General features: G+C 35.8%; 1 protein-coding gene across 2 annotated transcripts in view; it reads right to left on the bottom strand.

The window, feature by feature from the left end:
* The window catches only part of PGR (progesterone receptor), a 106,000-nt gene that overhangs the window by 59,769 nt on the left and 22,269 nt on the right, over positions 1-23,962 (bottom strand). For both annotated transcript variants that reach the window (XM_045483538.1, XM_045483539.1), the window contains exon 3: positions 7,070-7,186. In XM_045483538.1, the coding sequence (XP_045339494.1) occupies positions 7,070-7,186 (117 nt within the window). The remainder of the gene's footprint in view (positions 1-7,069; positions 7,187-23,962) is intronic.

Here is a 23,962-nt window from a genome sequence, read left to right as displayed (position 1 = left end):
TAACAAAATGCAAGAGTTTATTGTGACCTGGTGAAGGCAAGTACAGTGGTTTATTAAAAATAAGACTTATATGCAACTAAGAGACCCAATAACTCAAACACAATTCTTATAATCAGCACACAGCCACTAAAGCTGGTATTACAACCTGCGATATCTATGTCATGACCTGTGAAAACATTAATATTTCTGGCTTCTGAAATTCTTGCATATATTTTATTAAATCTTTAAAAATTTTTTCAAGGTTTACTCTTTGTTTCATCTTTTGTTATTTAAATGGTCTCTATATCAGAAATGAGAAACCTCAAGGAGTGGTAAACATGTAGGAAGGAAGGAAAGGATGTATCTCCATTTTTAGTAGTATGTAGGCTATTATTACTTAAGTGAAACTCTTCTAATTATGAAAGAATCCAACTAGAAGCAACCCTGATTATCATTCAAAAGGAAGCTCTCACATTCTCAGTAGAATACAAGTACACTTACCCTTACTCCAGAAATTTAATACAGGACTAGCAGTTAGAATCTGATCCAGAAATTGCATACCTTTCTGATTTATAAGAACTGGACTGTTGACTCCACAGACTTTTGCTATTAACTCTGCCAGGCAGACCAATACCAGGACTATGACATATCAGAGTGTGGTGCCACTTCTTTCTAATAAACCTCTGTGCAGATCTACTTATGAGATATTTAAATGCACAAACCATATTTCTCAGTTTGTGATACTGACCGCAAGATAACATTAGAATTCAATCAATCTTTCCTTCAAATATGCCTGAAATACAGTAAGGTTTTCCTTCTTCTTTCTTTTTTTTATATCCCAGATATCCCTCAGAATCAAAGATACTGCATTATATATTAGTCCTATGAGCCATCTAACACTATGAAACTCCCTAAATTATTTTGAATGACAATATGGTGTTTGGGGAAGACAAATTAACTTGAAATAACTTCAGGGGTAGTTTGGAAGGTTTGTAGAGACTATCTGATTTTAAAAAAAGAGAGACAAGGAAATTTTATAAGAAATTAATCTAATGTTTAGGGAAAGAACATATCAAAAGCTTTAAAATATCTGTTAATATATTATTCCTTAGAATGAAGAATATATGAAAAATGATCATATCAATTAAAAATTGAGTGACAGATATATAGGTATATACTTGTTTATTTTTATTAATTTGTAGGCTTAATATATTTTATAATTACATAATACAGCAAGTTGTTATATTATGGAGAATCATTAAAAAACTCTAATGGGAAAAATATTAAAATGGTTATATTATGTGAATGACTATTTTTGGCTTGGGACAGATTTTCAATTATAGATTCTAATGAGATAACCACCTCACACCTGTCAGAATAGCTAAAATTAACAAATCAGGAAACAACAGATGTTGCTGAGGACGCAGAGAAAGGAGAACCCTTTTGCACTGTTAGGAATGCAAACTGGTGCAGCCGCTCTGCAAAACAGTGTTTTTGTTCCTGAAAAAATTAAAAATAGAGCTACCTTATAACCCAGCAATTGCACTACTAGGTATTTATTCAAAGGATACAAAAGTGCTGATTCGAAGGGGCACATGTACCCAAATGTTTATAGTAGCAATATCAACAATAGCAAAATTATGGAAAGAGCTCAAATGTCCATTGACTAACAAATGGATAAAGAAGATATGGTATGTATGTACACACACACACACACACACACACACACACACACACACACACTGGAATATTACTCGGCAATCAAAAAGAATGAAATCTTGCCATTTGCAACAACATGGATGGAACTACAGCATATTATGCTAAGCGAAATAAGTCAGCCAGAGAAAGATAGATATCATATGACTTCATTCATATGTGGAATTTAAGGAACAAAACAGATGAACATAGGAGAAGGGAAAGAAAAATAAGATAAAAACAGAGGAAGCAAACCATAAGAGATTCTTAAATACAAAGAACAAACTTAGGGTTGCTGGAGGGGAGGTGGGTGGGGTGATAGACTACATGGGTGAAGGGCATTAAGGAGGGTACTTGTTGGGATGAGCACTGGGTGCTATATGTAAGTGATAAATGACTAAAATCTACTCCTGGAACCAATATTACACTATATGCTAACTAACTTGGATTTAAATAAAATAAAAAAAAAAACTATAAGACATTAACAAAACAAATTGAAGAGGACACAAACGCAAATACATATAGCAGGCTCATGGATTGGAAGTTCAGTATCATTGAAATGTCCATGCTATCCAAAGCAATCTACAGATTCAGTGAAATCCCTATCAAAATATCAATAGCAGGGGCACCTGGGTGGCGCAGTTGGTTAAGCGTCCGACTTCAGCCACGTCACGATCTCGCGGTCCGTGAGTTCGAGCCCCGCGTCGGGCTCTGGGCTGATGGCTCAGAGCCTGGAGCCTGTTTCCGATTCTGTGTCTCCCTCTCTCTCTGCCCCTCCCCCGTTCATGCTCTGTCTCTCTCTGTCCCAAAAATAAATAAACGTTGAAAAAAAAATTAAAAAAAAAATATCAATAGCATTTGTTATAGAACTAGAAAAAGTAATACTAAAATTTGTATGGAACTACAAAAGACCTCAAATAGCCAAAGCAATCTTGAGAAAGAAGAACAAAGCTGGAGGTATAACAATTCCAGATTTCAAGATATACTACAAAGCTGTAGTAATAAAAACACCATGTACTGGCACCAACACAGACACAGATCAATGTAATAGGATAGAGAGCCCAGTAATAAACTAATGCTTTTATGATCAATTAATCTATGACAACAATATGCAGGGCGGAAAAGACAGTCTCTTTAATGGTGCTGGGAAAACTGGACAGCATTAAGCTAAAGAATGATATTGGATCACTTACTTAAACTATATACAAAAATAAACTCAAAATGGATTAAACACCTAAATGTGAAACTGGAAACCATAAAACTCCTAGAAGAAAACACATGCAATAATATCTTGCCATTGTTCTTAGCAACATTTTTCTAGATATGTCTCTTCAGGCAAGATAAATAAAAGCAAAATTGGGGCGCCTGGGTGGCGCAGTCGGTTAAGCGTCCGACTTCAGCCAGGTCACGATCTCGCGATCCGTGAGTTCGAGCCCCGCGTCAGGCTCTGGGCTGATGGCTCAGAGCCTGGAGCCTGTTTCCAATTCTGTGTCTCCCTCTCTCTCTGCCCCTCCCCCGTTCATGCTCTGTCTCTCTCTGTCCCAAAAATAAATAAACGTTGAAAAAAAAAATTAAAAAAAAAAAAAAAGCAAAATTAAACTATTGGGACCAAACCAAAATAAAAAGCCTCTGTACAGTGAAGGAAATCATCATCAAAACAAAAAGGCAACTTACTGAATGGAAGATTTTTGCAAATGATATATCTGACAAGGCATTAATATCCAAAATTTATAAATAACTTATATGACTCAACACCAAAAAAAATCTGATTAAAAATTGGCAGAGGGGCTCCTGGGTGGCTCCTGGTCAGGTTGGTTGTGTCCAACTTCAGCTCAGGTCATGATCTCCAGGTTTGGGAGCTTGAGCTCTGCGTCAGGCTCTGTGCTGACAGCTCAGAGCCTGGAGCCTGCTTTGCATTCTGTGTCTCCCTCTCTCTCTGTCCCTCCTCTGCTCATACTCTCTCTCTGTCTCTGTCTCTCAAAAATAAGCAAACATTAAAAAAAAATTTAATGGCCAGTGGACCTGAATAGACATTTTTCCAAAGAAGACATACATGGCCAACCAGCATATGAAAGATGATCAAACTCACTAAACATCGGGGAAATGCAAACCAAAATTACAGTGAGGTATTACCTTATCCCTGTCAGAATAGCTAGAATTGAAAAGACAATAAATAACCAGTGCTGAAAAGGATATGAAGAAAAAGGAAGCCTTGTGCACTGCTGGTGGGAATGAAAATTGTTGTAGCTACTATGGAAAACAGTATGGAGGTTCCTCAAAAAGTTAAAAATAGAAATACCACATGATTCAGTAATTAAACTACAGGGTCTCAAAGAAAACAAAAACACTAATTCAAAAAGATATTTGCACCCCTATGTTTATTGCAGCATTATAAACAACAACCAAATTAGGGAAGCAACCCAAGTGTCCATAAGTAGATAGATGGATAAAGAAGATGTGATATATATGTGCAATTGACTTAGTCATGAAAAAGCATGAGATATTGCCATTTGCAACAACATACATAGTCTTAGGGGCTATTATGCTAAGTGAAATACATCAAAGACAAATAACATATGATTTCACTTACACGTGAAATCTAAAGAAACAAACAGTAAAGCAGAAATAGACCCATAAATGCAGAGACCAAACATGGCCGCCAGAGTGGAGGGAGATGGGGGGATTGGCAAAATAGGTGAAAGAGAGTGAGAGGTACAGGTTATCCACTCATGGAATGTACAAGTCATGGAGATGAAAGCTACAGCATAGGGAATTAAATCATTGGTATTGTAATAGCATTGTATGAAGACAGAAGGTAGCAAAACTTGTGGTGAGCACAGCACATAGACCTGTCAAATCACTGTTTTACACCTGAAACTAAGGTAACTTTTAGGTTAACTATATCTCTATAATACATACATATATATATATATATATATATATATATATATATATATATACTACAAAAAGGTTATGAGTTCATTTTAATGTATTTTAGAAAAATTATAACCATTACATCAAACTCATGATGCCAGAGATATTGCTTAAGAAGTGGTTAACTGATGGAAGCATCACAATTCTCAACTTCAAGTCATATTACAAAGCTGTAATGATCAAGACAGTATGTTACTGGTGCAAAAACAGACACATCAGTGGAACAGAACAGAAAACTCAGAAATGAACCCACAACTATATATGGTCAATTAATCTTCAAGAGACTAGGAAAGACTATCCAATGGAAAAAAAGACAGTCTTTTCAACAAGCGTGTCAGGAAAACTGGATAGCAACATGCAAAAGAATGAAACTGAACCACTTTATTATACCATAAACAAAAATAAATTCAAATTGGATAAAAGACTTAAATGTGAAACAGGAAAACATTAAAATCATAGAGAAGAACACAGGCAGTAACCTCTTTGACATTGGCCATAGCAAATTCTTACTAGATATATCTCCTGAGGCAAGGGAGATAAAAGCAAAAATAAACTGTTGGGACCTTATCAAAGTAAAACCATCTGCACAGCGAAGGAAACAATCAACAAAACTGAAAGGCAACTGAGGGAATGGGAGAAGATATGTGCAAATGATGTCAGATAAAGGTTTAGTATCCAAAATATACAAAGAACTTATAAAACTCAACACCTGAAAAACAAATAATCCATTTAAAAAAATGGGCAGAAGACAGGAATAGACAATTTTCCAAAGAAGACATCCAGATGGCCAACAGACACATGAAAAGATCACTCATCATCAGGGAAATACAAATCAAAACCACATTGAGATACCACCTCCCATGGGTCAGAGTAGGTAAAATTAACAACTCAGAAAACCACAGATGATGGCAAGGATATGAAGAAATGGGAACCCTTCTGTACTGTTGGTGGGAATGTAAACTGACACAGCCACTCTGGAAAACAGTATGGATGTTGCTCAAAAGTTAAAAATAGAGATACCCTATGAGCCAGCAACTGCACTACTAGGTATTTACCCAAAGGAAACAAAAATACTAATTTTAAAGAGATACATGCACCCTGATGTTTATAGAGGCATTATCAACAATAGCCAAATTATGGAAAGAACCCAAATGTCCATGGACTGATAAATGGATAAAGAAGAAGTGGTATGTATGCACGATGGGATATTACTCAGCTTTAAAAAAAATGAACTATTGCCATTTGCAATGACGTGGATGGAGCTAGAGAGTATTATGCTAAGTAAGTCAGAGAAAGACAAATACCATATGAGTTTACTCATCTGTGGAATTTAAGAACAAAACAAATGAAAATAGAGGGGGATAAAAAGAGAGAAGCAAAAACCAAGAAACAGACTCTTAACTATAGTGAACAAACAATGGTTACCAGAGGGGAGGTGGGCAGGGGGATGGGAGAAATAGATGGTGGTTATCTTGGAAGGAACTTGTTGTGATGAGCACTGGGTGTTGTATGTAAGCAATGAATCACTCAATTCTATACTTGAAATTAATATACTATATGTTAACTAACTGTAATTTAAATAAAAACTTGGAACCATAAAAAATAAAATTTGAAAAACAATAAATAAAAACTTAAAGAGGGAAAAAGAAAATATACTTAGAAGGGGGAAGAAAAATAAATGGCCAAGTGAAATGAAAATATTAATTAAAGGATTCAGAAGTGACTCCTCTCCCTGATACTTCCCATTAATTCATCCGGCTCAATATTTTTGATAACACTTATAATAATTTGACATACATACTTATTGTTCCTCTACCCAAAATGTAAGTTCCATTAGGGTAGAGATTTGTTTCTGTTTCTGTTTTGTGTGTGTGTGTGTGTGTGTGTGTGTGTGTGTGTGTGCTGCTATACCCCCAGAATTTAGAAGAGTACCTGGTAAGTGGTAAGGGCTCCATATATAGTTACTTAAAGAGAATGAGGAGGGGAAGTAGGGTGGGAGGGGATTGATGGAGAGAGAGAGGGAGATGGATAAAGACCAATGTACTTGACCAATTCACAGAATCAATTTTTGATTCTGAAAAGAACCTCAGTACTCTCATTTTACAAATAAGGAGACTGATGCCCAGAAGGAGTTAGTGACTTATCCAAGGCTACCCAGACAGTGAGTGGCAGAGACTAGATCCAACCTATGTTACTTAATAAGAGGCTGGTGAACTTCTCATAGCATCTCCGTATAGGCAATATAGACAAATGAAGGCTTATTACTTTTCATAACATACCTAAAAAAGATGAGAATCTATAGTTAATGTGATATTAATGGTTGCTTCATTCAGACACCAATAATCATGACAGGAAAAGCAAAACAAGAACAAAGATGAATAAGAAAACTAGGATTTCCTGGCCCACGGTTTTAGAGTGTAAATATTCAACAGCATATTACTGATGAAAACATCAGTATTACCTCCAAGGACCATGCCAGCCTGGCAACACTTTCTAAGGCGACATGCGGGGCAGTTTTTTCTGCGGATTTTATCAACAATGCAATCATTTCTTCCAGCACATAAATAATTATGCTGCCCTAGAAAACAAAACAAAAACGAAAGTTATATATGATATCTAAAGACTTTTGGAAATTTTATGCATAGAAAAACAACAACAACAACAACAACAAATGCACATCAGCAAGTGCATTACTGTCTCTCTCCGCCTCTTGCCTGGCATAAGTGAATGCTGGGGATGCTCCAAACCCTGTTTAATAGTTTACCCGTGTCTTCATGAGCCTTAATGAGGTGCACACAGCATATAAATTAATTTTATGACTCCTTTAAAAATGTTTTGTATAATATTTCTGTTCATCTTCTTAATGGTGTCAGTATCAGATTGCCCTTAGCCCTTTCTCATTTCAAGGTTATCTACATGTTGTTGATAAGCTTTAGTTATGTAAGATAGTCAAACTATAGTAAAACTTTTTTTTCTTTCTGACATCTAAACCTTCAAGAAACAGACTAAAGAACTAAAGAAGTCTCTGAAATAGGCATTTTATAAAATCTATACACTTAATTCTATTGGAAAATCCTGGACCTATCTTACTTACAGGGTCAAATGATCGTGAATAGCACATTAAAAAAAAAAAAAAGATGTCACTGATTGTGCTGACTTTACTGCCTAGGTTATTTTGGCTGCAAATGAGAAAACACAATAAATGGAAATAATGATAAATGAGAAAAATTTAAAACACTGAGAAGTACTGAATGAAGGAAAAGACAGAAGAACTGTAGAAGAAATGCAGATACTATGTGTGACCATGGGATCATTTGTGGAGTTTCCTTCAAAAGGTCTGGGATATGAATTTAATATTCAACCATGATCATTTTATTTTATTTATTTTATTTTTAATATAATTTATTGTCAAATTGGCTTCCATGCAACACCCAGTGCTCATCCCAAGTTCCCCCCTCAATGCCCATCACCCACTTTCCCCTCTCTCCCACCCCCCATCAACCCTCAGTTTGCCTTCTATATTTAAGAGTCTCTTATGGTTTGCCTCCCTTCCTCTTTGTTTGTAACTTTTTTTTCCCCTTCACTTCCCCCATGGTCTTAAGTTTCTCAAGATACACGTATGAATGAAAACATAACAACCATGATCCTTTTAAACCACAAATGTGTTCCATTTAATAAAGCATGGAACAATCTAACTTAATTAGATTGAATTTAAAAAATTCAGCTTAAACATGGAAACATTAATTAACTGAAAAATTTACTTTTTGGCACTCATTTTCCAATAAATTCCTGTAACACAGACTGAGTCTTTTTAACCTCTTCAGCTTACTTATATTTTGGAAGTATGAAAAGTAATTTTAAAGGATTATGGAATTTCCTTTAATATTTTATATTAGCATTAAAATCAGATTCACTCTTCTGGCCAAAGTTTGTGGTAAAGGAACACAGAGCTACCTTAAACATTTGCTTTATCAAGCAGGGGCAAGTATGTGAACAAAGCACAAAGGGAAAAAAGGCCATGTCTGTCAGACAGCTAGCAACAAAATGGTCTTGGCCTGGGGCATTTTGGGATAAGCACAGATGGTCTTTTCTTAAATATATATTCCTCCACAAACTTATGTCCATGTACTCTCTCCTACTAATGTTCATTCTCTTGTTTAGGAGTCTTAGGCATAGACTTAGGGCTTTCCTCCTAACAAAGGATGGTTATAAAGTTTCACACTCATGTCCATCAGATTAGTAGAGTGTACACTACATGCTACTTTTTGATTTGACTCTGCTCATTTTTTTACCACAAGTTATATTGCAGGCTACAGGAGTGACTGTGGGAATAAAGTATGTGTAAATCAATCAATCAGTCAATTAACCTATCCATCCGTCATTCATCTGCACCCTACACTGATTTCTCACAAGAAGAGAGAACAGGAAGTAGGGAGCAAGATTTTCCATCCTATTCAGAGAAAAAACTTAAACAGTGCACATGGATGTAATTGTTTTTTTGAAGGGAGGCTCTCCTGCCTTCAACCCGTAGGTCACAGATATTTAGGAAAAACCAAAAGCCCAAAAAAAACACCAGCATCTGGGATACTGCTGATTATAGTATTTCAATTTCTTAAATGATTTACGATGGCACCTTCTCTTTCAGTGCTCAGAGGGAGTTCTTCTTACCAAGGTTCTCAGTCTATGCTCTTGTAACCATTGTTTCCTACCTGCTTTCAAATCTTGCCCTTACTCTCCTAAAATCTTTAGACTCTTCCTCTCCAATGATATCCTCCTTTCGCAAGTGTTTCCATGCCAAAAAATTCTAGCAGCAATAAGGGAAAAATAAAAGGAATTCTGTCTCACTCTAAATTCTTCCAGGATCCATCCCTTGGTCATCTAACTTGTTGAAAAAATCATCTACATTTTCAGTCTCTAACTACCCAACTTCCTTTACTCCTCAGCATACTATAATATGGCTTATATATATTCACTGTTCTTATAAAATGGCTTAACAAAGATTTCTTCATTGCTAAATACTGTGGATTCTTTCTTGACCTTCTGTATAATTTGCCACTGATAATTTCTCTCCCCACCTCTCTCCTGCTTTGTTTTGGGGGGCATGTCTCTTCTGACTCTTCATGTGTCTTTCTAATGGTTCCTTCAAGTTCCATTTGCCAACACCTTGTCCTTTGCCTATTTCTTATATGTTTTACTCCACTGTACACACCATATGGGTAGTTTCATTATCTTCTCATGGCTCCAAAACCTCACTCTGAGCTCTGCCCTTCCAACCACTTATTTGTAGTTACTTCAAACTCACTCAACATATATAAAAAATAATATAGTGATTATCTGGTCAAATTGTTAATTTTATAAACTGTATTATTCGCGAAATTGTGGAACAAATTAAGGAAATTCAAAAGAAAAAAATCATCTACAATTTCATTATCATGCCCTATCATTTTTGTGTTTCATTCTAGTTGGCCTATACAGACCTAGAGGATACTTAATACTTACTTGTTAATATTCATTAAGTGAATGCATATACACTCTTATAAAACCCTCATACATTCAACAAGCATTTATTGCTTATCATGTATGTCCCAATACTGTTTGAATAATCACTTTTCCCCACTAAATGTAAATGCCTAATTTCCATGATTAATTTCCACCTAACTTTTGATACTATACTATAGTGTTAAACAGTAGAGTTACTTGAAATAAGATTGATCATTCAAAGTTTGGATCTGGATCTTACTATCTATAAGGTAATAACAACAGCAGCAGGCCACTATCAAGTATTTACTATCTGCTAGGCACTGTTATAAACTATTTGCATGTATCAACTCATTTATCATCATAGCATCCTTATTATTAACATTAGTCCCATTTTATAGAGTTAACTGAAGCACAGAGAAGTAACATTTCTAAAGTCACACAGCTAGACATTTGAGCTTAATTAACCTGAAAGGTAGTATAGAAATTTATTATTATTAACCTGAAATTTATTATTATTAACCTGAAAGGTAGTATAGAAAATTAAGAGTGTGGACTTTGGTTTTTTTTCGTTGTTGTTGTCATGATTTTTTGTTTTGAGAGACAGAGAGAGAGAGAGAGAGAGAGGTGAGGAGGGGAAGAGAGAGAGGGAGAGAGAGAATCTTAAGCAGGCGCCACGTCCAGCACAGAACCCAATGGTGAGATCATGACCTGAGCCAAAATCAAGAGTCTGACGCTTAACCAACTGAGCCAGCCAGGTGCCCCAAGAGTAAGGATTTTGGAGCATTACTGCTTAAGTTCAAATTTCAAACTCCTTACTTAGTAGCTAGCTGACTTTGACAAGTAAAATGAAATAATATTAGTACCCAGAATTGGATCTAAGGATTAAACAATCTCATGTAAGAGTATGTCAAATAGCAAGTAATTAATGAATGTCTGCTACAACTATGATTATTGTCACATCTCTAAATACCAAATACAGTACTGGATCTGTTCTAGATCTAGCCCAAAAATTCTATACTTAGTGAAGTTCTTCGGTTTGAAAGGCGATTGAAAGACATTCTCAGGGGCGCCTGGGTGGCGCAGTCGGTTAAGCGTCCGACTTCAGCCAGGTCACGATCTCACGGTCCGTGAGTTCGAGCCCCGCGTCAGGCTCTGGGCTGATGGCTCAGAGCCTGGAGCCTGTTTCCGATTCTGTGTCTCCCTCTCTCTCTGCCCCTCCCCCGTTCATGCTCTGTCTCTCTCTGTCCCAAAAATAAATAAACGTTGAAAAAAAAAAAAAAAAAAGAAAGACATTCTCAGATATGCATAAAATCAGGAAATGAGAGCCCAGTACACACTCTAAAGAGATTCCTAAAGATATAACTTAACCAATAATGGATGAGTTACAATAGAGAATGCACGAGGAGGGAAATCTGGCATGAAAGATTGTTGATGAGTACTAAATAAAGTTAAACAGATTTAAGTATAAATGAGAAAATTATAGTTATCAAATAGAATGCAATTCTTATAACTCTTGGTGGTGGGGGGGGGAGAGCTAAGCATTCCAAGATTTGACGTTTGAAAAGGAGGAAAATTTCTGATAATGAAGGCTATTGGCATGAAGGCACCATCTTGAGGGGTAGGCATGATTCATATCATCATGGGCTGCCTGTAACAAAATGGAAAGGCTTAAAGAAATCTGAAAGTTATGCTATGGTCAACTTTAACACTAATGTTAGGCTATCAAAACTGCAATGCTGGTATAGCATCATGCAAGCAGAATTTAGGGGGTAAAATTAGAGGTTAACCTTTTCCAGGAGACTTTTTAGCTTAAGAAATGTTTCACCCAACCAGTTCCAACTAGAGCTAAGATAATTTGGCATGGGGCCCAGGCACTGCCTCTGCAACCAGAAAGCTTGGCCAGGACTCAGAGCCACAGAGAAGGCAAGGAATACAGAAAGGACCACTCTGTCATATGTGTCACTCCATCAGGTACCTGGCTGTACATACAAGTGAAGAAAGTTCATGCCCAATGCATTGGCTCTGTCAAAACTTTATCCAGGACATCTTCAAAACATTGAATTGTGGGGGTTGTGATTCCAGCATAGTGTGTAGTGCTACCACTTTTCTTTAGACAATTTACATTCTGGTTTTGAAAAACAGATCCACTTGCTCATTCCTCATAAATCACAGATTTAGGCTCAATTGTTGCTGCTCCTCAGTCCAACACAACATTGTCACTCTAAAACAATTTACAAAAAGTCAGTCTTCAAATTACTTAGTTCGTTCTAATATCCTTGCTATCTACCCATACCTTTACCACCAGGAGTTACAAGACATCCAGGAGTATTTAGAAGCTATGGGCCACCACAAACAGAATTAATGGCACAATGTTAACTAATAGAAGAATTCACCCAAACAGGAGATACTGTCTAAATCTCCTCTTTTAATATATACATCATCTGCCCCTTCTGAAACCTGGTGCAATGTTACCAAAAGTCTGTAATAGAACACCACATTTTCTCTTTCTCCTTAGAAAATCTCATATATTTCAGGGTGGGAAGAGCAAGGGGTAATTACTATTACATCTTTTCTTTTGAATTTCATATTCTGTTTTATGTTCTAGTTGTACTAACATCCTTACATTTCCCCAAAGTCTCTCATACCTTTATGACTCTCCTCCCTTTTCTAAGTTTACCTGTTGAACAAACTCTTAACTGGTCTAACTGATCCGACAAAGGCCTAGACATTTCTTCAAAGTAACCTACTAAATATTCAATATGTATCTACTATAAATACTGTTTGCCTGCCTTCCCTAGGTTTTGTGAAGGTAAAAACTAGGTCTTTTGTAAGTTTTGTGTTAAATAAGACTGCAATAAATATTTGTTGAATATATGTACACATAACTATATTTTTTGTTTCACTTATAGCCATAACTATGGTGTACTCAATGATATAGGCTCTACAGTATTTCACTTATTGTCATATATGGTAAATTTTAAAAATGTCTTGCTCCAGATTTGTATTTAACATCTTTCAACATTTTTATACACAATGCCTATTATTTCAACAAATTTCCTGCCTTTTTATATTAATAGACCATGAGTTATAAGTAGAGTCTTAACAAGCTTATTTTTATAGTTTTTTTTTTTAATTTTTAAATTTCAATATAATTAACAGTGTTAGTTTCAGGTGTACAATATAGTAAATCAACAATTCTATACACCACTCAGTGCTCATCACGATACTCTTAACCCCTTCTATTTCACCTAACCCCCCTCCCATCTCCCCTCTGATAACCACCAGTTTTTCCTCTATACTTAAGCATCTGTTTATATCTTTTTTTCTTTGTTCATTTATTACAAACTTATTTTTAACATCTACCTTTGTAAAGACATAAGTTTTTATTATTTCTGAAATTTTTATATTTATCTGAAAAAACAGATTATTGAATGGCTATATTTATGTTACTTCTAACTGCTCCCTATCTATATATCTATATATCTATATCTATACTTATTTATAAATAAATATATGATATATATTATAATATATCATAATTATATATATAACATATTATATATACTTATTTAATATATATTTATATAACTTTAATTTAATATATTAATATAACTTTAAGTGTTACTATCATTAAAAGGATCATATTCTGTGAAAATAAAGGCATTATTAAAATGTGACTAGATCATTTTATATGCCTAATGGCATAAGAATTTCAGATACACGATAAAATTCCATTTTGATTGAAATGAAATCTATTATAAGCTAAAAACAGATTTACCTTTAAAATAAGACTTCTGTATTATTTTTGTTGCCTTATAAGCACAAGTGAACGCATTTCCCTTTGATTTGAGAGAAGTCACAACTTTTTCACGTCTTCCTTTGAAAAGGAGGGGGAAACATGTAGTAAAATGGCAGGAAGAATGAATATATATATTTAACAGATAAAGAACAAAGAAGAGGAAGTTGGTATTGTATCACTTGTGAAGCATAGGGTTGAGACAACATGACCTGGTACTTATGGGGGCATTCCTTCCACCACAAACACAAAAATGCTGAATAAAACGTCATGGAAATAATGTTGTTTAATTATAGTCTAGAACAAAAAATGGGGGTATCCCAATAAGCCAGAAATTAAAAAAGATAAGCAGAGGGGAAACTGGAATGTTCAAAAAAAGTTTTAGGTGTAGATATAGGACCTAGGAGCCAAGAACTGGAGTTTAACAGTCACAAGGGGCCAGGATTTGTGGCCTCAGGCCCACCAGAAGAAGAGCGTGGGAACTGAACCCTGCATAAAATGGAGAATCTGAAGGCTGTCTTATCCATGAAAATAGGGCTGAAAACACTACACAGACTATGCTGATGAAGCCAGGAATCTGCCCAAAACTTTGAGTGGGGAGAGGAGTCACCCATAACTAACAATAAAACATACAAAAATCTTGGCCTTTACAAGAGGTGATTTTCACTACCACATGATGTATGAACCTGTGCCAAGGAACAAATACTGGTCTAAGACCAGTAAAACTCCTAGAGTCCTGGGAAAGCCAGGACTTTGCAAAACTCATCTGTAAAAGCAGGTATGCATATTTGCCAAAAAAAGAGAGATCTGTACGAGAATATTTATAGAAGTAGTATTTATAATTAGTCCCAAACTGAAAACCCAAATGATCATCTACAGCATAATGTATAAACAAACTCTGTTTTACTTATTCAATACATTATTATACAGCAATGAAAAAAATATCTAGCCTGTGCAGAAATGTGGATGAATTCCATAAGTATAATGCGTAAAATAAGTAGACACAGAAAAATGCTCTATGATTCCATTAATATAAAGTTCTCAGACAGTCAAAACCATATATAATGTTAAAAGTTGAGAGGTGGTTACCTGTGGAGAGTGACTGGAAGGGGTATAAGAAGGCTTCTAGGAAGCTAATGATTTGTAAGTGGTTTAATTTGGGTGATGACATCCTAGTTTCATTTACTCAATAATAAATCATTAAGCTCTACACCTTTAATTTGAGCACTTTTCTAAAATTATTCATGCCAATAAAAAGTTTGTACTTTCTTTTTAAAAATAGTTCCACCTAAGAGGACAGACTAGAGGATACTGTGATCCAACACAGAGGGAGTCTGTGTAAGGCCAACCATTTGAAGTCCAGAGACTGAGGATAGAAGGAGTGTCCAGAGAGAAGAGAGGTATCACCTACATTACAGGATTATAGCTGAAGTTTCCGGTGAAATATCCCAACAATCCCACCAAGTATCCTGCTAGAGAAACAGTTATAATCATCCACCAAACAGAGAACTCCACTGATAGTCATATATGTACGTGCCAAGTACAACTGTGCCCCTCCTTTTAACCCCTCTCTTCCTATGCCTTTTACATTGAAAGGTGAAAATCAGGGGCGCCTGGGTGGCGCAGTCGGTTGAGCGTCCGACTTCAGCTGGGTCACGATCTCGCGGTCCGTGAGTTTGAGCCCCGCGTCGGGCTCTGGGCTGATGGCTCAGAGCCTGGAGCCTGCTTCCGATTCTGTGTCTCCCTCTCTCTCTGCCCCTCCCCCGTTCATGCTCTGTCTCTCTCTGTCCCAAAAATAAATAAAAGTTGAAAAAAAAATTTTTTTTAAAAAAGAAAGGTGAAAATCAGCTGTTAAGGGGTCTTAGGAATGTGAACATGGTAAACAGAAAAAGGTGATCTTGTTGATTCTTCTATACAACTTCAGGCCCCAAGCATTGCTAAACTTTGGCAAAGGAGAAACCTTAAATTAGGTGAGAGTTTGGAATTTTTATGATTTTAGTATCATGCTGACCTGTGCATTGTGGTTATTAAAATGAGACTGTTCTTTTGATTAAAAACTATGGGAATGGACCAAGATTTCATAATTTCATAGAGAAGATGGAACAATAAGCCCACAGAGGTACTGTCGTTAGAGGTCATGTTGATGTTGGCATTGTGAAATATGTATACGCACACACACACACAAATACATAAACATATGGATAAAATAATAGCATTATTTTAATATTGCTATAAATAAAATTGCAAAACAGTGCTTCTCAGCTAGAGGTATTTTTGCCCCCTTCTCTAATCTACCTCTGGGACATTTTGCAATGCCTTGGGACAATTTTGGTTCAGACAACTGACGAAGCAGGTGCTACTAAGGACAGGCCAGGAATACTGTTAAACCTCCTACAATGCACAGGACATCCCAACAACAAAGAATTAGCTGACCCCAATGTCAACAGTGCCCTCTGAGAAACTTTAGAATAAACTCATTATTGCCCCACTTTTTAAAAAAGATGTTTTCTAGGTCAGTCCACTAAAAATGCCTATAAGCAAACACAACTGTAGCAGCAATAAACACTGGGATCCAGATTGCTGTATCTAATATCATTTTTATCTGAAAGAAACCAGAGATCCTTGGAGAAATGGCTGATCTAGGTTGTGGCTGGAAATGTACAAGTTGAGCCTGTGGTGCTTTGTTGTGACAGAGTTTGATGTTATTGAGGGTTAATGAAACTGTGTCAAAGCCACACAGACCAAAGACAATTTGAACATCAGAAGGAATCTAGTTCAAGTGATTAAAATATATTGACTGCATAAAAAGTCATTACTACATGATGACATGTAAGAAAAGAAAGAAGAAGAGAAATAAACAAAATATACTCACTGGAAACTAATGGAGGATGCTAAGGTACAAATTGATTACTTTGAAAATTGATAATTAAAGGGAAATAACTGAGCATCTACTAGACCTTCCAGTATTTTAAGATTACTAATTTATACAAAGAAATATAAAAAAAGATTTATAACTGATAAAATAAGAAAGAATAATAGAAGCAGAAAATAATCCTTTTGCAATCCCTAAGGAAATGACGACCACTTGTCAAGTCTGAGAGGACAGTTAAAATACTCCTCTGTTTTTCAACTATGTGTCTGTGTGATGCCACATTTTCTTCATATGCTTCAATCAAAACAACATGTTGCAACAGGCTGAATGTAGGCACAGATATGAGATGCAGCTGCATTTCATTAAGGCAGACATTAAAATGACTTGTAAAAATGTAAAACAATGTCAAGTTTTTTCATTAAAATTTTAGGTCTGGAAAATTAATATCAAATGGGTTTGCTATTTCTCAAATGAGCTAATAAGTTAAAAAATATTTTAAATTTATAATATGATAAATATTGATATAATCCACATAAACAAAAACTCTGGGTTCTCAATAATTTTCAAGCATATAAAAGAAAGGGCCATACAACCCTGGCCTGCATATGATTTTTGTCAAAACGTTTAACCTGAATCTAATCATGTGGGGAAAAGAAACCAGACAAATCCAGATTGTGGGAATTTCTACAAAACAGCTGGCCTGGACTCCTCAAAAGTGTCAATGTCCTGAAAGACAAAAAGAGGTAGGTGGATCCTTTTAGATTAAAGGAGATGAGAGAGATTTGTTAACCAAATGAAGTACATAGTTCTTGATTAGATCCTACATGAAAAAAAAACAACCTATACAGCACATTTTGGGAATAGTTTGGGAAATCTGAACATTGATTATATATTATATAAAGTTAGTATATCAGTATTAAATTTTCCATTGTGATAATACCAAGGTTACATTGAAGAATGTTCTTGTCCTTAGAAGATATGCTCTAAAATCTTGAGAGGTGAAATATGATATCTGCAACTTACTTTCAAATAGTTATATATAGATATTCCTCATACTATTCTTTCAAATTTTCTGGATGTTTTCTAGAAGCCAAAGTTTTCTGAAGACACAGCAGAGTGAGATAAAGGCTTGGACTAGTTTTTCACATTAGCCAATCTGGGGATGCGTATGTAAAACTGGAAAGCAGAGAGAGGGAACAATGACTATTTGACTGCGTGTGAAAGGGAATCAGACAATAATGAAATAGTAAGTTTAAAAGTATCTTCATATAAGATCCAAAGTGTTTTGTTTGTTTGTTTGTTTATTAAAGTGAAGGAAAAGGTTTGTGGGGAGGGAGAGAAGGAAGAAAACAAAATTTTATTGAGCATATTATGCGCCAATATATTAGGAACTTAACTGGCTTATTCCATGTAATCCTTACAACAAAATAGATACTACATAGGTATTTAATTTTCCCAAGGGGAAAATGACTAGTCAGGTAATGAAACTACCTAAAAATAAATTAGACATAAAGAGTCGGGCTGAGAACAAAGAGGGCACAACATATGTCTGTCAAGAACAGAGATGTGGGCACTGGGCATCAGACATGAGCAAGTGACACATGAAAGAGGGATGCTTGAGAGTTACATCACACTGGCAGGTATCAAGGGCATAGAGAATGGCACCTTCCATCTCTTACACAAGAATGCTGTTAAGCTTCATCCTGAACCACAGGCCACCTTAAGAATCCAATTTCTCTCAAGTATCAGGAAAACATGTACTTCAGTAGAAGTTGGGCATATTCTTAAGCTATTACACATAAGTGAGAATATGTGTTACGTTCATCTAAGAATAACAACTTATTCTGGTAGAATTATTTGCAGTACAGTTTTTATTTAACTTTTAAATTTACTTCTGTTATCTGAATTCTACCAACTATTATTAGACCTTGAATAAATCATTTAACTTCTTGGTGCTTCATTTTCCTTATAATAAGAGTTGAAATAAGAGTTCAAAAGTTGTTTGAGAGTTAAATAAAATAATGTGTTAAAATATGTAGCACTACTACATAGAATAATAATAATAGGTAATAATAATAGGCAATAATTAACAGCTAGCAGCTAGGACAGTTCAATAAACAAACATTTATTGAATATCTTCCATGTCCTGACATTGTTCTAGGTGCTGATAAGATTCCAGGAGCTTACTTTCCATAATTAGTTAATACTTTTGCTTAAGTTGTTTTTTAGTTTATTCTTCAGAAACACTGATTATGTGTTGAATATATGTTCTCTATTAATCATATCTCTTATTCAACAGCACAGTTGTAAGACCAAATGCTTTATAGTAAAATAGACTCTGACTCGAATTCTAGTCCTACCACTAGTACCTTGAGAAAATTATCTTAGTTTTCCCATTTATAAAATGGAAATGAAGATAAACACTATCTAAGGCTGTTATATGGATTAAATGAATTAGTTAGAGAAATTACTTAGCACACTGGTACATAGTAAACATAAAAAATCATAGCTTAAAATTTTCATCAATATGTCCTTTTCCTTCATTGTGAAGTAATGCCTTAAATATGAACTCTACACAACTTATTCTCTTCATAGTTTCTAATATAGATTTCAACTCTCCTATAACATTTTTGGATCTTACCTCATCCAGCTATATTTTAATCTTATAATTCTTTCCTATGATCCTCATTCTTATTTCACAAATTGCCATCATTTTTTATCTTAAGACTATAAAGCCAATTCTTACCCAAATATTTCTTCCTTTTCTTTTAGCAAATCAGTTATAAGTATGCCTTTCCCTAAAATCAGATCTACTTATTAATGATACAGTGGTCAATCAAACAACTTGACAAGACTCTAGTGGGAAAATGTAACTGTTCAGTGGGAGACTGGCAGTCACCGAAGTTTGGTACGTTTAGGACATTCACATAGGCTGTACATTAGAATGAGCTGGATGAATAAGGAATGTCAGGAAATGGAATTAGAAAGAAAAGAGCCAATTGCCAAGACCCTGAGAGAGATGGTCTGGATTGCCAGGGAACTAGTGAAATCAGTAACCAGAGGGCTAATAGGACTAATAAGTACAACTGCAACTTTTTACCCAAATATACCTGCTCTTGGAATGTAGCCTGTCACCATGCTTCCATAGATAACATTCTTGCTTGACACCATGATACCAAAATGTTGATATAATTCTTTTACAGAGACTCAAGTCTTCAACAAGAAACTGCCAGAGCTGATCAGGACCACTGACCTCTTTGAGCATGTACAAGTGTCCAATGGACAAACTTTTAGCATAGAAGAGCCCTAAAACTCCATGCTTGGATCATGCTAAGGATATCATTTTATGGTCATGAGTCATAGGAAGATTGTATTTAGAAGATCTGTGCAGGCACAGACAACAAAATGACTTAAACCCATCCCTATTTTGAAGTTCCTTTCTCCTGTACCCAGATCCTTTCCCATTTGCCATTAAATATCTCTTACTCTCCCTTCAGGGAGACAGATTTGAGACAGACTCCTGTCTCCTCATTTGGCTGCTTACTGAAAAACAAAACAAAACAAAAACAAAAACAAAAAAACCTTCCTTGCCGCATACTCGATGTCTCAGTGATTGGCTTTGTTGCACATCTGGCATACGAACTTGAGTTTGGTTATGCTAGTAACGTTAGAGCTGACTGAGCCAGAGGGAATGGTAGTGGAAAGGAAGGTCAGACTATAACAGGGCAAGACTCAATAGGGCCTTGGAGATCACTATAAGAATTTTAATTTTTCTCTGAAGGAAATAAAATGCTGTTGCAGAGTTTAGAGCAGAGAGGAGTGACATAATCTGGCTTATATTTTAACAGCATCATTTTGGCTTCTAATTGAAGTATAGATTCTAGGAGGGCAAGTGTATAAATGAGAACAGTTAAGAGTCTATCATAATAAATCCAAAGGAGAATAATCATGGTGATGAAGAGGTCATATTCTAGTATTCTAAAGGAGGAATCAAGTAGGATACAGAATGTTACAGGCGACATTCCAATATTTAACTTTCTTAAGTCCTCAATGTTACTATTCAAAAATTTTTCCTCTTATTTCTTCTCTTTATTTCCCTTTACTTTCTTTCTGACTGTAGACCAGTTGCTCCTTCCTGAGGCTAGTCTTACTCCTCTCTTTATAAACGAAACAATGCCACTGGATCTCTTCTGATCTCTTTCCTAATTATCTACACATCTTTTAACTTTTAAAACAACGAATTGTATGTATTATCTATCTAGTTACACCTGATACTTTCAGTTATTTATTTAGCTAACCAGTAGGCATTTAGGGAAGAAATTGCACACAGACTTTAAAAACCCACACAACCATATTACCTTAAGAAAAGTTCACATACTACTGAGAGATGAAGTATTTAAGATATCTACAAAATAATCAGAAAAAAATTACAAAATTATATGTCAACAAGGTTGTTTAAATCATTGTGGTACTCTGATGCGAGACTATGGTACTCTGATTCAACATTATGACCTTTTTAAAATTTTGTTTATTTATTTTGAGAGAAAGTTCATGCATGTACACTAGTGGGGCCGGGGGCGGTGGGGGGGGGGGGGGGCGAGACTCCCAAGCAGTCTCTGTGTTGTCAGCACAGAGCCCAAAGTGGGTCTCAGTCTCAAGAACTGTGAGATCATGACCTGAGCCAAAATCAAGAGTAGGATGCTTAACCAAATGAGCCACCCAGGCACCCCAAGCTTATGACTTTTTACACATATATAAACTGTTCTTTCTATCATATCTATGAATTTATTTTTCCTTTTGAGATTGCAATCCTGAATTTATCAACATTTAACTTCCTTATTTTCTTCAAACTTCTGCTTTAGAACACCAGGTGACTTAAGATTCTGTTATAATTCTCTAGAGGCATTCCGGCTTCACCTGAAATTGGCTTTGCAAAAAACCAGAATTCTATGACCAAAAAATTAGCATTTCCTACCCATTATTTAGGTCTAGTCTCCCAAATATATAAGATTATACTATCATCATATTTTTAAGCCTTTTATGATAAATTTCTTTTAAAAAAATAATTTTTTAATGTTTATTTATTTTTGACAGAGAGAGAGAGAGAGAGAGAGAGAGAGAATGAGCAGGGGAGGGGCAGAGAGAGAGGGAGACACAGAATCCAAAGCAGGCTCCAGGCTCTGAGTTGTCAGCACAGAGGCTGACGAGGGGCTTGAACTCACAGATCGTGAGATCATGACCTGAGCCGAAGTCGGACGCTCAACCGACTGAGCCACCCAGGCACCCCAATAAATTTCTTAAACAATTGTTATTATTATGTTTAATTCTTTTTTTAAATATGAAATTTGTCAAATTGTTTTCCATACAACACCCAGTAATCATCCCAACAGGTGCCTTCCTCAATGCCCATCACCCACTTTCCTCTCCCTCCCACCCCCCATCAATCCTTAGTTTATTCTCAGTTTTTAAGAGTCTATTATGGTTTGGCTCCTTCCCTCTCTAAGTTTTTTTCCCTTCCCCTGCCCCATGCACTTCTGTTAAGTTTCTCAGGATCCCATAAGAGTGAAAACATATGGTATCTGTCTTTCTCTGTATGGCTTATTTCACTTAGCATCACACTCTCCAGTTCCATCCATGTTGCTACAAAGGGCCATATTTCATTCTTTCTCATTGCCACGTAGAATTCCAATGTGTACATAAACCACAATTTCTTTATCCATTCATTGGTTATTGGACTTTAGGCTCTTCCATAAATTGGCTATTGTTGAATATGCTGCTATAAACATTGGGGTACAAGTGCCCCTATGCATCAGCACTCCTGTATCCCTTGAGTAAATTCCTAGCAGTGCTACTGCTTGGACATAGGGTAGATCTATTTTTAATTTTTTGAGAAACCTCCACACTGTTTTCCAGAGTGGCTGCACCAGTTTGCATTCCCACCAACAGTGCAAGAGGGTTCCATCTCTCCACATCCTCTCCAGCATCTATAGTCTCCTGATATGTTCATTTTAGCCACTCTGACCAGCGTGAGGTGGTATCTCAGTGTGGTTTTGATTTGTATTTCCCTGATGAGGAGTGACATTGAGCATCTTTCCATGTACCTGTTGGCCATCTGGATGTCTTCTTTGGAAAAGTATCAATTCATGTCTTCTGGCCATTTCTTCCCTGGATTATTTGTTTCTTGGGCGAGGAGTCGGTGAGTTCTTTATAGATTTTGGATATTAGCCCTTTATCTCATGTCATTTGCAAAAATCTTTTCCCATTCCATCAGTTGCCTTTTAGTTTTGTTGATTGTATCCTTTGCAGTGCAGAAGCTTTTTATCTTCATGAAGTCCCAATAGTTCATTTTTGCTTTTAATTCCCTTGCCTTTGGAGATGTGTCAAGTAAGAAATTGCTGCAGCTGAGGTCAGAGAGGTTTTTTTCCTGCTTTCTCTTCTAGGGTTTTGATGGTTTCCTGTCTCACATTCAGGTTCTTTATCCATTTTGAGTTTATTATTGTGAATGGTGTTAAGAAAGTGGTCTAGTTTCATTCTTCTGCATGTTGCTGTCCAGTTCTCCCTGGATCATTTGTTAAAGAGACTGTCTTTTTTCCATTGGATATTCTTTCCTGCTTTGTCAAAGATTAGTTGGCCATACTTTTGTGGGTCCAATTCTGGAGGCTCTATTCTATTCCATGGTCTATGTGTCTGTTTTTGTGCCAATAATATGCTGTCTTGATGATTACAGCTTTGTAGTAGAGGCTAAAGTCTGGGATTGTGATGCTTCATGCTTTGGTCTTCTTCTTCAATATTACTTTGGCTATTCGGGGTCTCTTGTGGTTCCATACAAATTTTAGGATTGCTTGTTCTAGCTTCGAGAAGAATGCTGGTGCAATTTTGATTGTGATTGCATTGAATGTGTAGATAGCTTTGGGTAGTATTGACATTTTAACAATATTCTTCCAATCCATGAGCACAGAATGTTTTTCCATTTCTTTATATCTTCTTCAATTTCCTTCATAAGCTTTCTATAGTTTTCAGCATACAGATCTTTTACATCTATGGTTAGGTTTATTCCTAGGTATTTTATGGTTCTTGGTTCAATTGTGAATGGGATCCATTTCTTTATCTGTCTTTCTGTTGCTTCATTATTAGTGTATAAGAATGCAACTGATTTCTGTACATTAATTTTGTATCCTGTGACTCTGCTGAATTCATGTATCAGT

This window comes from Leopardus geoffroyi, chromosome D1 (genome assembly GCF_018350155.1).
Source record: "Leopardus geoffroyi isolate Oge1 chromosome D1, O.geoffroyi_Oge1_pat1.0, whole genome shotgun sequence".
Classification (NCBI taxonomy): domain Eukaryota; kingdom Metazoa; phylum Chordata; class Mammalia; order Carnivora; family Felidae; genus Leopardus; species Leopardus geoffroyi.
The sequence above is the reverse complement of the archived record's forward strand: the minus strand, read 5'-3'. Positions and strand labels throughout refer to the sequence as shown.